Raw genomic sequence first — 17009 nt, forward strand, 5'->3', positions numbered from 1 at the left:
TGGAGTAGTGCTGCTATTTTTCACACCTATATTTATAAGTGTTCATGGGTAGGTTAGCCAGATATGAAACTGAGAATAAGAGGTAGGCCAATGCTTTGAAATTGGAAAAGCTATCAATAAGTTATTTGACCACATTGACAAGTCACAAGACCTTTTGTTTTTGGTGGCACGTGTCATAAGAGTAAGTTTTCCCCGTTTCACCAACCACCATATATACAGAGATTAATATTTACATATTCTGAAGTGAATAATATAAAAACACGTTTTTTATTTAATGAATACTTTACATGCTTTTATGTTATAGATTTAATTAATCATTTATTTTATAATTTAATTCATTAAAATCTCCATAAATTTAATTAATCGATTCACGTAAGTTCAAATTCTGGAGGAACGTGTCTTATGATTAAAAATTAAAATCTTCATAATTTTTTTTTATAAAAACTATGACGTGCCAGATCACATATTAGGGTCTGCATGGGGATTATACCAAAGAATATGCATAAATTAAGTTTTTGCCCAAAACTTCTAAAATTTAGACCAATAAAAATATGTTCTAAAAAAAATTGATTTCATTATTTTTTATTTCACTTCATGCTCATCAATTTGTATTGTACTTTGTTCCGTTTCTGATTTTTCAGAGACGGTGTCATGCATTGCTATCTCCACTTACGCCAGGACCGGCTTATCATTCTCATTTTACATCTAAATTAAAATAGTTCCAGAATACATTATTTAACGTAGTATTACACTGTCTAATATAAAAAAATAAGATAATATAAGTAAAATTAGTTGATCTTAAATCGTCTTTCTATGAATCCAGTTAAAACAGTGAATAAATTTAACTATAAATAATAAAAATTAACAATAACAATGAAAAATATTACTCATCTTATACGTTTACTCGTGAAATTTTATAAATTTTTTTTAATTAAGCAAACAAGAGATTATTTAAAATAATTTAACTAAACAAGAATTTCAATTAAATCATCAACAAAATAATTTCAATAATAAGAATTAGATCTCAAAAAGACTAGGCTGCTTAGCACATTATATTAAAGAACAAAACTTTAATTGTCCATAACATCAAAATTTATTACAAAATAACAAAAGAATCAACTTTAAAAAATTTAGTCTTATGCAAAACGAAAAAAATTATAAAAAAAAAGAAAACTAAGAAAAACACTAATGATTTGTTCTATGAAGATATGCGAACGTGGAGCTTCCCCTTTCACTTTGAAGCTTGTTTCTATTTATAAGTTTCTTTTCTTGAATTTGAATTCAGATTCAATCTCCCCTGAATTGTTTCCTTTCTTTGTCAATTCTAGGACCAACTCCATATCCTCTTTATTATTAAAAACACAGAAGAAAAAAAATATTTGTTCATTGTTCTTCATCATCAAACACACTACAAAAAAAATTATTAAAAAAAATTAATTTTATAGACAAAAATTAATTAATTATTATATTGACTAAATTAGATATTATTTTAAATACTAAAAAAAATTATTGATATCTAAATTAATTTTTATTATTAATAAATAATTTTTAAATTGATATTTAAATATAGAAACTAATTATATTTTATTTATAAAATTAGTTTTTATTTCATAAATATTTTTTTTCAGTAGTATTATACATCCCTATATGTTCTAAGTTATATTTGGTCACTAACTTATCGTGCAAAAGTATCCACACAACGCATGTTGTTGAAGGTATAACATTTGTCCTTTTTCATATTGCTCAGTATGAAACTTTGGTGAATACCCACTTGGGAACAACATATTCTTCTCTTCACAATGAAGCTTCAACATCATCAAATTGCATTTTATCACTTCCATACTCATCTCAAAACTTCTATTTTGGTTTATTCACCTCAACTTCCAAGTCCCAATCTTTTTTCAAACATAGCATCTACCACCTCTTGAATTACAAAGTCAAACCTCTGACGTTTGATATTCAATATGTTTGAAATGAAAATATTCTTAATCCGTCCAAACCTCTGGAAAATCTTCCACATATTCCTTTCATTCTGATGGTGAGGGAAGTTAGAGAAAAAGAAATAACCTCCAAGATGTTCTTCTCTGTATCTGTGAGTTACCCAACACAATATTTGTTAAGCTTCCAAATTATGCAGAATGGGACGTAAAATTGGAGAAAAGTGATTTGAGTGTTTGGTTTCAGAAATGTTGGAAAGAGTTTGTGAAGTATCACTAAAACCAAATTTTAGAAACTAAAATTATTAATTGTAATAATAACTAAATTAGAGATTAATTTAAAAATTATTTTTTTTAAAATTAATTTCTATTATTGTTAAATAGTTTATAAATTGGTATCTAATTAACAAACAAAGTTTTTCTACCAAATTTAGAATCTAAATAATTGGTAGTTAAAACATTGATTGCTAATTAGATATCAATTTAGAAATTATTTAACAATAATAGAAACTAATTTAGAAACAAATTTTTTTTTCAGTTTCTAAAATGGTCTCTAATTTAATTACTATTGCAACTAATTATTTTAGTTTATAAAAATTGATTTCTATTTGATGATTTTATTGTAGTTATCACTGTCTAGTTCATGGACATCCTTTGGTTTTTAGATATAATGGAACATCGCATTTCCATGAGTTGCATTCTCTAACCCATTCATAAATCTAAATATTCCACTAACTAGTTTACAAATTACAAATTGAAATCCAAACCAAAACCTAGTTCTGAAATCCAAATTATTATATAATTAATATTTTATTAATGTTTTTAATAATAATAACAATATTAATAATAGTAATAATAATTAATAATAATAATTAATAATAATAATTAATATAATCCTAATAATATGAAGCTCGGACACTCCTTTGAAATGGCGTGTCGTATTGGATACCGACGCTCGTATGACACCTGTAGGACACGTATCCGTGAAGTGTCTAATTCAAAAAGTATTTATTAGATTTCTGACAATTCTAATACGATTCTAACACAATTTTAAAAAGGAAAAATACATTAATTTTCTAAAAATTCAAACTTTATTGTGTAAATTGTTATTATGATTATAAAAATAAGAAACAAATATTTGTGAACCAGTCATGAAAGAAATCTTTCTGCTCCAAAAAATAATCTGGAACATACTTGTGTACATAAATCTTTATTGTCAATTTATATAATTCATAATTATATAATATATAAATTCGTGTCCTCATGTCCTACATTTTAGAGATTTTACGTATCTTTGTGTCCGTATCGTATCAGTGTCCATGTTAGTGTCTATATTAATAACTATAAAAATAATCATAATTATAATAATAACTATAATGATCTAGAGATGACAACAAATAAGTTTATATGACAAGAGAGTTCATTATGATTATAAGTTTTAGTTTTATTTATGAAATTAATGAGTTTAATTTCTAATAATATGGATTATTAATAAAAGTAATATAATATAAATGTAATTAATATGAAAAAATAACTGACAATTATTCCTACTTAAATAATCTATAGCCAAGATGGATTAAGAAAATATAAAAAAAAAATTTGAAATTTTTTTGAAAAAAATGACTTAATTTAAGTACCAAATGGGTCACACGTGTGCTTTAAATACTAAATTCTAGTAATCACACCATTAATTTATTAAGATGTCGATAAATATACCAAATTCACAATAGTCGTAAAATATATATTTATGTTCAAGTATCAACAGTCAAAAGAAAAAAGAAAAAGAATACTCTAGCTTAAAAGAAAATATTTGTGTTTCGTTGGTATTAAAATAACATATAACATTAAAAATAAATATTACTGCGTACAAATTGTTGAATACATGACATATAAAATGTGGTGTTATGAATTACAGCTAAGTAGTCCGAGTTGTATTTTACTAAATCTTCCCATATGTAATTAATAGAAAATTCATTTAGTTTATATTCAAATTATATAGAAAATTCATTTAGTTTATATTCAAGTTATATAGAAAATTGATTTAGTTTATAACCTACTAGATTGTTTAAGGCTTAATTCTTGCGTACGTTTTATAATCAACTGCTTGACAATTCCTATCAAATAATCAACTTTATAGATTAAAGATTTAAATATGATTAATTATAATTAATTATTCTTAGTATTAAATTCAATTTTGTTTAGATTTCAAAAACTTTTTCAGTATCAATCAAATATCAATTCAACGTGTGTAAAAGGTAGTCAGTCTCATACAATATTAAGTATAATAAAGAACATCTAAGGGATGAGGGTTAAAACATGTGTAATTTTTTTGACTTTTTTTTATAAAACAACGTATCGATTCTTCATAAAATAATAAAAAAAAATGTAGAGCATTTGGTTCAAAACTTTTGCTTAAACAAACCTTTAATATTATAATAAAAATCACATATTCGCACCAAAAGTAATTAAGATTATTACATATAAAAGATCATTCTGCAATAAGAAAATTACATATGAGCATTTACTACACAAAAATATCTTACAAGAGAATATTTAATATTATAAAATGTTTTTACATTTGTATTTCCGTAAGGGAGCTTTTGCACTCCAAAAGAAATGTTTTGCCTGACTTTATTAGCTTGATTGGCCATCTTAATTAGTGAACTGCTTAAATTCTAGCTTAAATGATCATTTTATTTAATTCAAACGAATATTTGTCTAACTTAAGTGAACTGTTTAATAACATTTTATTAAATATTTTGCTTAATTAAAAATATTCATTGTGTTATTGAAAATTCATCCATCTTGCCAGAAAAAAATGTTTTTTCTAAAAATCATTTGAAAATTCTCATTATTCTAAAAATTGACAAGTCATTTAATACATGAATTCTATGTTCAAAGTCAGCATCAATTTTTTGTTTGGGGAACAATCACAGTCAAGTTTATGACAATCAGAGGTTAAAAAAGGACTTCTCCTATTTTCAAATGATGAACTCATGTGCAGGACTCCCTGGTTAATTTACGTCTATATTTGACACCAACAATAAGAGATGTCGTGAAGAAACTCATTAGTTTCACACTTTTGTTATTTAAGTATAATTAAAAACTTTATCTATTTACTCCTATTTTTTAACAATTATTATATATTTAATTATAATTATTATAAATTGTTATTATATTATACTTATTAGTATAATTATTAATAATATAAACATTATTAATATTATTCATATATTTAACCTTCATCCATATTATAAATTTCATTAATATTATTATTATTCAAATTAATAACATTATTAATTATTATAATAATATTATTCTATTATTATTATTAATAGTATTAATATTATAAATACTAATATTATTATTATTATTATTAATATTAATAAAAAATATTAATATCATTAATATTGTTATTATTACTAATATTATTAATACTATTTATAGTATTAATATTATTAATATTATTATTACTAACATTATAATGTTAATAATATGCTTACATACTCATTCTAGTTCGTAGAAAATATCCATCAACCATAGTTTATAGATAATACTCAATAACTTTTGTCCGTAGGTAATATCACCAATATCAGTGTGTAGATATTACTTATCAATTGGGGTCCGTAGATAATATCCACCAACTTGAGTCTGTAGATAATACTCACTTTTTTTCATTATTTCTTTTATCTTTTCTTATTATTTATGATTATTATTTATTATTACTATTTATGAATATTATAAATATTATAAATATTAGTTATGATTATTATTTATATTATAATAATATTTTTAGTATTATGTATGTAATTATTATGATTAATATTATTTATATGATTAAAACTATTAAGATTATTTATATTCTTAATATTATTAATAAAAATATTTATATTATTAATAATATTGAATTTACTTATGAATATAGATTCGTGTGTAAAATTTGTTGATAATATAAAATTTATTTACGGATAGAGATTTGTGGGTCTGAATTTAGTTACGGATTCAGATCCGTAAGTAATATTTTGTAGATAGTTTTAGATTTACCTATGGATTCTGATCCGTGGATAATATTCATAGGTAATGTTGAATTTACTTACGAATTCAAAATCGTGGGTAAAAATTCATATTTTTTTTCTATAGTGAATATTATGTAATTATTGATATTTTTCCTTGTTTGGAATCTCTCTTTAGTTAATGGGAGACCCTAAACCAATGAATCTTGGTAATTGATCTTATTCAATGATAGTTATTCCAAAGTCTTGAAATTATATATCTATCGAAGACTATGAAGTTCAACCTTGAAAGTTGGAGATAGTATTTTCAAGATATCTTGAAAATGCGACAAACATTATGTACTTGTATAGGCAAAATGGGTCTAGATAGTACCTAATATTGACTATAACTCATGATGTTGGTGTCGGTCACTCGATCTTTCTCCTTTGTATCCCAGGTCTTCAGTTCTTCCGCTCCTTCAGACTTCAACACTTCCACTCCTTAGCTCTCGGTCGAGAGTAAAAATGCACAAGGTTCTCCGACAATCAAGTAAGTACTTTGTATTGAGAGTGTATGATGTAAAACTGATAAAAAGTACCTTACTGTTTCGTACAAGGCTTATTTATAGTGTTTGGTAATGAGCTATTTGATTGATGGGTCATACCTGACACATATCTTTAATAAATCAATGTTAGCTGATTTCTCGAAATGTTACCCGAATTTGTAAGAAGGTATATCTAGAACATATATTCAGTAAATCAATGTTTGTTGATTTCTCGGAGTGTGGCCCGAATTTATAGAATGTTTCCTTACTTGTGATTTATTGTTAATTTGTTCTTTAATGTCGTTGATCTCCCGGTCGGTCAATCGATGTCGAGAGACATGGCTTACTTGGACCCAACCAATACACATTAATTATTCATTATCGTTTTATGAGGAAGCCTTTTTCTCCTTCCCTATAGATAAAGGGAACTTGTGAGGAAGAAAAATGCAAGCAAGTGAGTCAATGAGAGTGTTGTTATCCACCGTGGTATGAGATTAGAAATCTTAGTGAGAGACTAGAGAAATATTGTATTTCATCCTTGTTGGATGAGATTAAGTGTTATCCTCAGAATGAGAAACAAATATTGTAATTCTACTTTCATAATAGAGAAATTGTCTGGTCGAGGTCCTTTAGATTTTTATTTCTCAAGTTGAGAAGGTTTTTCTACATTAAAAATTCTTGATTCATTATTCTATTTTGTTCTATTTTCTTTTGTATACTTATTCCTTCTACAAGTACTATTTTGTATCTACATACTCACCTTTCCTAACTTTAGTGTGCTTTTCTTGTATCCAAATATAAAAGTAATAATCTTTCGAACTAATATAAAGAAAAGAAAGTTTGATGAACCAAGTATAAATAAATATTAATCACTTTCTTCTTATTTAGTGATATTACTTTTCAAATTCAGTCCAATTAATTGAGATGCCATTTTCAATTATTTTAATTTATTCTTCTTAGTACTAGCTAGGTTGAGAGTGATAGTTCTTACATGTAAGAGTAAAAGTTAACAAAAGTTAACATATAATTATAATTTTATTATATAAAGGGAAATTATATATATATATATATATATATATCCAATGACTTAGATAAAATTTAATAAATTACATGGAAACATCATATATATTTAAATATAGTAATTGGCAATATAATAAATAAGAAAAATAATTAAAATTTAAGAATAATTTTAATTCATACGCTTTCAGGTAACAGTAAAGTGTAAAAAATGAATGTAGAGGAAGAATATTTTATTTTTATAGAGTTGAGAAAATGAACGTAGAAGAAAAAATAAGGGAATATCAAGTTATTAACTTATGAATTGAGAAAGAATACAATTTCAAAAAGTTTTTGCTACCTTAAAACGTGAAATATATTATAATAAGTATGTAAGATTCATCGGTTTGGCACAACTTTTTCACCCTTTTTTTTTTCTTGTTTTCATATTCTTGTTTGTCATTATGATTATCGTTGTTTTTTTCGTCTTTTTCTATCTCTTTTTCTTCAAACTTCTCTCTACGTTTTTTTTAATATTTTTCAATAAGAGATTTAACCACTTAGAAAATAATATAATATAGAAAAATTATGTTTGATTATAATTAAATTTAGAGTAAGATATTTTTATTCTAAAATCTTCGTGTTCTTGTCTTTAGCCTTTTTTTTGCGAGTGGTTTAATGTCTTCACTTATCCAATCAGTCCAATCAATTGATAAATAATATTTTCTCAATTAATTAATCCTTTAATTTGAGTTTTAATTGTTTTGGTTATTTTCATTGGATTCTAAAAGTTTTGGTGTAATTACTAGTCTCTTTTAGCTATTGCTTAGATCACAAGCAACTTTCAATAAAGAAAGCTATTTTAAATTATGAGTGCATTAGATTAGTATGATTGTTGTTATATATAAGGATTGAAATTGTACTTGTATATGTTTGAATTGAATCAGTGAATATTATATTTTTATTTGTTTTTTAATTTTGGATTTGAAATGGTCAAGTTGTATTGGTTATCATAAACAAGTTGTGAATAAATAGGTAGATGTAGTAGAAATTATGTTAAAAAGTATGAAAATATATTTTTTTAAGTAATTTAATAATATCACCAAGTTATGATTTTGATTTTTTTAAGTGTTAAATAGTTATATTTTGTTTTAATGAATCTCTAAAATAATATATAATTTAGTTAATATAATAATTAATTATTTATAATTTTTAGATTTTTTTATTTAATAATTTTTTATCAGTAAATTATTATAGCTGATTTTTTCCATTCTGGTGAAATATTTTCACAGAAAAAAGAGGACAAAGTAAATATCTATTTTTTTCTTAAATGAAAAACTTTTAGTCATACTAAAATTATTTTTCTATTTAAAAAAAATAGATTATTCAAGTGATAACTAATTCATCCAAATTATATATATATATATATATATATATATATATATAAAATCAGTATTATCTACGAATTTTTATTTGCGAACTTTAATCCGTTCAGCATTATCTACGGATATTACCTATGAGTAACGGTAAATTGAGTATTACATACAAACTATTATCCATGAATCTCTATTACTTACCTACTCTTTCCTACAGATCTCTATTACCTACCAACTATTATCATAATAATTATATAAATAATATTAAAAATATTATTATAATATAATTAATTATAAAATCATAAATAATAATAATAAAAATTAATAATCATAAATAATAAGTATAACATATTATTAATATTATAAAATTAATAATATTAATATAATAGTATAATTAGTATTATATTAATAACATGAATAATATTAATAATAATAATAATAAAATTAGTAATATTAATAGTATTAATGATATTAATAATATATTTAAATTAATAATATTAGTAATAATAACATGAATAATATAAATACTATTAATAAATTAATATTAATTATAATATTAATAATATTAACACTATTTATTATATTTAATAATATTAATAATATTTAATAATATTTAATATTTTTAATATTTTTTATATTATTAATTATATTAATATTGATAATCTTACTAATAAGTATAATAATAAGCATAATGTGACAACAAAACTTGACTGGTGTAATGATTAAAGCTTTTTTGAACATTTCTCAACGAACTTGACTTTGAGTCTCACTTTAATTACAATTGTCATAACACTATGAATTTATCTACAAATTTTAGCTGTTATCAACAAAATTCTTTCGTTTCCTTTACATATGTTTCTGCCTTACCAAGTAAAACTAAATATTTTTTTACTAAATTAAATAACTAAAGTTATGTCTTTCATAATTTAATTTAAAACATTATTAAGTATACAACTACACAAGTTATTAATTAAAACGATACAATTTTGATGATCCTAAATTATTAATTTGTTCTTTTTACACTTTTTTATTAGTAATAAATTTATTATAATAAATCTTTACATTCATATTTATTACTATTATACATATAAATTAAATAGAGTCCACAAGGATAAATCTACATTTGTAAAAGAGAATATTTAATGTTATTTTAGAATGATTCACTTTAAATCAGAAAAAAACTTTCAAAATCGGTAGAATTAGAAGTACTTAAATTAAAATGCAACTCACATAACTCAAACTCAAACTGAAAATTTCTTTTTCTCAACATCATCATTACACATTAATTAGAACGGGTACACTAGCACAGACTCAATCTGACTCTTTAATGTATTGTTTTGTCGTCCAAATCCATCTCCATAGTGATATATGTAATGACCACTCCTTGCAAAGTTAATGGCAAGTTGAACAAAAGATTTAGAAAATATAGAATCCATAACTAGGTATTTGTTCAAGTTTTTCCATTCTTTGTCAATTAAAGTTTGGAAGTATTCACGGGCTTTTTCTTTTGGAAGACTAGTTTCGTGCATATAGCTGACAATTGAATTTGAGGTTTCACCCCTCCGTATCTCGTCCTGTCCAAAACTACATATTAGGCACGATGTTTTATCCATATAAGTTAAATAATAAGATTATCAAACAAAGTTAGGATTACCGTTGATGTTGCCAAATCATCGGTAAGTCTTAAAATGGTGAATGAAGAGCTCAACAACTCATGGAGATTAGTTATAGAATGAAGCACTTGTTCTGTGATGTCTTTGCTAACCAAGAAGTAGGAATGAGTAAGAACAACCACTCCCGTGATAGAGATCCTTGCATTTTGTAGGAATTCATTGAATGGTGGAATAATTTTGTTGTAAAACCATTTTGCTTCTTGGAGGTATGCCTTGCACAAATCCGACCACTATGGAGTAATCAAACAAACAATTTAGTTTTAGTGATACTGAATATATATAGGAAAGAAAGAACTAGTTGTGTTATATTACATACTGATTTTGTGAGGTAAGGAAGACATTTTATGCCCCGTTCTTTAAAGATGTCATAAGCCATCCCATTTACGGTGTTATAGATGGCTAAGAAGCACAATACCAAGTTGTCTGGAAGAGTGTTTATGGAATTCATGTTCCATCTTGTGTACATGCACATGTATAATAATATATGCTTAAATTAGACATTTAAATTTTTTTTTATAGAACAAAGTAAAATAAACTCCATCTCAGATTAGTTAAACAAACCTTTCAATAGCATATGTGAAGAGCTCCAATTCATCTAAAGTACCATAGATGTCATATACATCATCGAGAATTGTGAGTAATTGGCCCACCTTAGTGAGTTCTTTGTGACAGATAGCAAATTGAGGTTCATGAATAATTGCCAGAGACCAAATATATAATTCTACTAATCTGTCTCGAGCAAATTTTAGTTTTCTTGAGAGGCCAATGTCCAACCACCACCTAAGTAACAACACATTAAAAAACATAAATATAATGAAGACAATGATTATATAGGAAAAATAAAGTGAACTTGCGATCTCACGTCATTTTATTTGAATTCTTCCTAATTTTTTAGTTTTTTCTTCAAAGAAGTATCTCTTTAATATTTAACATTAATTATTAAAAGAATTATATTTGGATAATTATTATGGATTTTAATGTTATTTTTTAATCAAAATAAAAATTTGCTTCAATAATATATATAAAAAATAATACATTAAATTTTAATATAAATTTAGCAAGATAAAACCCTACCAATTCTAAAAATACTAAAAGCTTTTAACAAGTGTATAGTTTTTCTTTTTACTTATGTATTTCTCTTTATACCTTGATAGTTCTTTTAATTCGTTTTGATATAATGACTGCTCCATGTTGAAATCCAGCTTTGCAAGCTCTAACAGTAAGAGATTATACGGTTCTATCTTATCATATCTGTTAATATATTGTCTGGCCATTAGTCTGAAACAACTTCGGTGATAGGGAAGCCCTTCCAATACATGCCTAACTTGTTCTGCCATTTTCGCATCCATTAATCATTCTTTCATTAAATTCATCAGATGTGTTCTTGAAAATGCATTTGCCTCCCAAACACTTTCTCCTTCCAAGCTCAAGTATGATGCTTCGTACAAACTTAACATTCCTTCTACATCGTTGCTAATTTCATGCTTGAATTTTCCTTTTTCATCTTTGAAACTCATAAAGATATCTGCATGCACCACAAAATAATTAAAAAGATTTCATACTATGCCATAGTACCAAGGTAACACTTTTATTGAAAAATCTGAATTGGTGGATATCCCGTTGGTTGGTAGGAAGTTTACCAGGTATAAACCCAATGGTATGGTGAAGAGTAGGATCGACAAGGTACTTATGTCAAAGGAATGACTCAAAATTTGGCCACACTATCAACAATTTGTCTTAAATAGATTTGTCTCTGATTATTGTGTAGTTGTGCTAAAAGATGTGTATGTTGCGTGGGGTTCGAAACCTTTTAGGTGTTTGGATGTTTGGCAAAGAGATAGTAAATTTAAAGAGTTGGTGAGTTTGAAGTGGTCTAGCTACGAAGTCCAAGGAGGAGGGATATACATCTTCAAAGAAAAATTGAAAAAGCTTAAAGCAGATTTAAAAGTTTAGAACAAAAAAGTTTTCGGGGACGTAAACCACATTAGTGAGGACTTGCAAAAGAGGATTAATGAGTTAGATGCACGTGATGATGAAAGAGGCTTATTAGAGTCAGAAAGAGAGGATAGAAGGACTCTTTTAGCTGACTTTAATAATTTTTTGTTTAAGAAAGAGGCAATTTTGCATCAGAAAGCAAGACACAAGTGGTTGAAACAAGGTGACCTTAATATAAAGCTTTTTCACTCGTCAGTCAATTGGAAGAGGGCAAGGAATGCGTTACATGGGATTTTTGTTAATGGTAAATGGTGCGAGGATAAGGACGTGATCAAGGACAATGCCAAATAATTTTTTGAAGACAGGTTTGTCAGGAATGATGTTTGTCAGGTTAGGTTGGACAATGTTGGTTTCAATACCATTTCAGAGGCTGAGAACAAGATGTTGATTGGTGCCTTTTCTTAAGAGGATATTAGGGCAACTCTTTAAAGTTGTGACAATTCAAAGAGCCCTGACCCTGATGGTTTTAACTTTGGTTTCATAAAGTTTAGCTGGGATATTATTAGAAAGGATGTAGTGTTGGCAGTGAATGATTTCGCGACCAATGGTAAATGGCCTAGGGGATCTAATGCGTCGTTCCTTTGCTTAATCCCAAAAGTAGAAAATCCTCAGCAACTTGATGATTTTAGACCCATTTCGTTAGTTGGTTGCTTATATAAGATTCTTTCAAAAGCGTTGTCTTTACGTTTGCTGGATAGTGTGTTAGTAGCTAATGAAGGTTTGGAAGAAGTAAAAAGTAAGAAGAAGAGTTGTGTTTTCTTCAAAGTTGATTATGAGAAGACTTATGACTCAATCAGTTGGGAGTTCATTTATTATATGTTAGAAATGTTAGATTTTCGTGGTAAATAGATCCTTTGGATAAAGGGATGCTTAGAATCTGCTTCTGTGTTAGTGCTCGTGAATGGAGGTCCTGCTAAGGAGTTTATTCCTAAGAAGGGGCTTCGTCAAGGTGACCCGTTAGTTCTGTTTTTGTTTCTTATAGTGGCAGAGGGCTTGGCAGGGATGTCAAGGATGAAAGAAGAGAAAAAATTGATTGATAGTTTGGAGATTGGAAGGGCTAAAGTGTGGGTAAACATGTTACAATACGCTGACGATACCTTGTTTTTTTGTGAAGCCAACAATAAAAGTGTATTCAATATTAAGGCGATTATGCTCTATTTTAAGCTTGCCTATGAGCTTAAAGTTAATTTTTTGAAGAGTAAAATTGGTGGGATGGGGTTAGATCAACTTTCTCTTTAGCGTTTTGCAGCGATTTTGAATTGCGATGTGATGCTAACTCCTTTTGTTTACTTGGGATTGCCGATTAGGGGGTTCCAATAAGTGAGGTGTTTTTTGGAGTGGGGTGTTAGAGAAAGTTAAGGCTAGGTTTAGTAGGTGGAAAGACAGGTGTTTGTCGTTAGCTGGGAGGATATGCTTGATTAAGTTTGTTCTTTCATCAGTTATGCTTTTTTTATGTCTTTGTTCAAAATGCCCTCAGTTGTGGTAGATAAGATAGTAAGGATTCAGAGGAACTTTCTTTGGGGGTGGGTTTCAGAAGGAAGGAAGATTGCTTGGGCCTCTTGGAAAAAGGTATGTGAGCCTCGCGAGATTGGGGTCTTAATTATTGATTTAAGGATCTTTAACTTGGCTTTGTTGGGGAAGTGGATTTGGAAATTGGAGTCACATAAGGGTGGTTTGTGGAAGGAGATTCTTGAATCTAAATATGGTGGTTGAAGAAGCTTGAGAGAGAACGGAAATTTTGTAAGGGCTTGCTTTGGTGGAAAGATTTGATGGAGGTGTGGGCTTCAGAGGGTTGGGGAAGGAATTTTGAAGACGCTTTCAAGTGGAAAGTTGGCGATGGAAGAGAAATTTCTTTCTGAGAGGACAGTTGGTTGAATTGTGGTGTACTGAAGAGGGTTTTCCCAATGTGTTTCTCTTTGAGTTCGGCCAAAGCTGCAAAGGTGGTACAACTTGGGGTTTAGAATAATGGTGTTTGGGTTTGACACTTAGATTGGCGAAGGTCTTTCTTCGAATGGGAGACACCTTTGGTGTGTAATTTTCTTCAGGTTTTGCAAGGGGCGATGTTGGATTTGGAAGATGAGGATAGTTGGGTTTGGAAGGTTGGAGAGCTTCAAACATATTCGGTTAATTATGCCTATGTTTTGTTTAGGCAGGATCGTGAGGAGGAGTTGTCTTTCGTGTACAATAAGTGTGGAGGTGTAAAGTTTTACGTTTTGCACTTTTCACTGCTTGGAGGGTGTTGGAGAATAAGATTGCTACTACGGTCAATTTGGAAAGTCGTGGAATTGTGGTCGACAACCTTCTGTGCTGTTTGTGTGGGAAGGAGGAGGAATCCCACCACCATTTGTTTTTCGATTGCAGATTTGCTTTACTTGTTTGGTGTCAATGCTTTGAGTGACTTGGTGTGATGTCCGTGATTCACAACGATCCTGTGTCAATTTTTTTTCCAGTTCGAGATGTGCAATGTTTCAGGTTTGGTTAATGATGTTTGGGGAGCAAATTAGGTTGGAGTTGTGAGTGAAATTTAGAAACATAGGAACAATGTCATTTTTAAAAAGGGAGCGGCCGATGTGTCAGAAGTGTTCGCAATGGTTCAAGTAAAGGTTTGGTCTTAGATTTATTCAAAGTCTCGCTTTAGGCCATTCTCTTATCCTAACTGGTGTTTGGACCCTTTGGCTTGCATGAGGTTGGTTTTTTTATGTTCTTTTTTAGATTTTGTTTTGTTAGATCTTTGGTTTTGTCTGTTTGGTAGGAGTTTCTTGATAGGGAGGAGGAGGATAAAGTGCAATTTTATATTAGGGTCAGATCACCCTTGAAGTGGTTCATATTTATTAATTATTTATTGCTAATAAAAACAGAAATTAAAATATATATTTTTTATTTAAAATTATTTATAATATATGAAAAATATAAAAGAATAGCTTGGTACATGTTTGTTGTCTAGATTTTGTTAATTTTTTGTTCTCATATTTGATTATAACAATTAAAAAACAAATGTTGGTGTAATTATTGTTAGCAAAATAAGCTTTGTGGAATAAGTTTTTAGATGGAATATATAAACACAATGGTTTCAAGGTTTGGATGTCATACATAATTGGTTTAGAGTGGTGAGGGGTGTAGAGCGAAAAACAGGTCCGAGGTTGTAGAGCAGAACAAGAAATTAAATAACTTACCATCTTAGTTATTTATAGGTGGAAAAAAATTATTTTAAAAAAATACTCAACATATACTTTAACATAAATTATAAAGGAAGAGCTAAAACAAGAAATTTAAAACTAACACTAATTATCAAAACGGAAAACTGGAATTTGAAACTGTTTTTTTTTTTAAATTTGATAATTTGAAAAAAAAAATTAATCCAATCAGAATCAATTTGAATATTTGGTAAGTCGTGAAATGTTAAGTTTATTTATAGTGGACATAAAAAGGAATCACAAATGCTGAAATTGTATACCTTCCGAGACATCAAAGCCATGTCGTCTGAGAATTCCAAAAAGAAGAGCGGTTTCATGCAGACTTTCTCCAGTTCGGTCTTCGAAGTTTTCAATTGAAACAATTTTGAGAAGGGTTGTGTTTATCTCCTCCTCGAACTTGAAGGACAATCCCAACCGTTCAATATCATCAATAAATTTAAGTAAGCTTAATGGTTTCATATCTGTTCCATTTATCTGAACTCGTACTTTCTCCTCTAACTTTGTTGCTCTTTCTTGTAGTGTTTCTATCTGCATTTAGCGTGCATGACAAAAAAAAACCATTAATCGTGAAAACATTAATTCATTCCAACACACTAATTTTTACACCAAAGAAATTGAAGGAAAATAAAGATTACCGCAAACTTGTTTTCCAGGGATTGAATAAATTCATGAGTAAAAGGACTGGGTTGGAAATTATGTGGAGTTCTACATGGAGTATGGTGTTTGTTGGCATCACCAACAAGTTGGCTTGAGGATCTAGAAGGAGTTTGTGTGGTAGCTAAACAATTAGGGAGACTATGTGTCACGGTGTGTTCACTCTAAAGCTAACACTATGTGTAGTATCAAACATGTGATGCTCACCAATGTGCCTTCCCTCTCTATATATATACAACCCACCCTAAGTAGAAACAAAAAAAAATACTTGAGGAAACCTACCCTATGAAAATGACATTAAACCTACTCTACAACATTAAATTTTCATTACCTAATAACTTATTTTAGCCTGACTGAATCTCCATATTCCTCCTCAATCATTTTTGTAGGAATGTTATAATTAACTTTTCCTTTTTTTTTCTAGATTTTTTAATATTTTTTTTTTCATTGTTTTTCTTTCTCTAATTTTTCTAGCTTTTGAAAGGGTGTTAATGTGTTAACACTACAAACACATTCTTCACAAACCAATAAAATAATATTTTAATCATATCTTTCATATTTGGAGCATCTAAAAATACTTGTTTTTAAAATTGATTTTTTTATATTTTTTTTATGTTTGTTGTTCAACTTTATTATTCTTGAAGCAA

At 27.7% G+C, this 17009-nt stretch overlaps 1 protein-coding gene across 1 annotated transcript; it reads right to left on the minus strand.

Annotated features, from left to right (window-relative positions):
- Positions 1-10055: 10055 nt before the first annotated feature.
- Positions 10056-16572, minus strand: LOC137834530 (isoprene synthase, chloroplastic-like). The gene is made up of 7 exons (XM_068642557.1): positions 16344-16572; positions 15969-16236; positions 11666-12044; positions 11081-11299; positions 10836-10974; positions 10501-10749; positions 10056-10420 (listed from the first exon to the last, which is right to left on the minus strand). The coding sequence occupies exons 3-7, from the start codon at positions 11866-11868 to the stop codon at positions 10133-10135; spliced, it is 1098 nt and encodes a 365-aa protein (XP_068498658.1). The 5' UTR covers positions 11869-12044; positions 15969-16236; positions 16344-16572; the 3' UTR covers positions 10056-10132.
- Positions 16573-17009: the final 437 nt, after the last annotated feature.

This window comes from Phaseolus vulgaris, chromosome 5, assembly GCF_000499845.2.
Source record: "Phaseolus vulgaris cultivar G19833 chromosome 5, P. vulgaris v2.0, whole genome shotgun sequence".
NCBI classification, from domain to species: domain Eukaryota; kingdom Viridiplantae; phylum Streptophyta; class Magnoliopsida; order Fabales; family Fabaceae; genus Phaseolus; species Phaseolus vulgaris.

Coding starts and splice junctions, on each gene's coding strand:
- LOC137834530 (XM_068642557.1), bottom strand. CDS start 11,868: ATGGATGCGAAAATGGCAGAACAAGTTAGGCATGTATTGGAAGGGCTT. Junction 10,975..11,080: donor TTCACATATGCTATTGAAAG/GTTTGTTTAACT, acceptor CATGTACACAAG/ATGGAACATGAATTCCATAA. Junction 10,750..10,835: donor TTCCTTACCTCACAAAATCA/GTATGTAATATA, acceptor ATTACTCCATAG/TGGTCGGATTTGTGCAAGGC.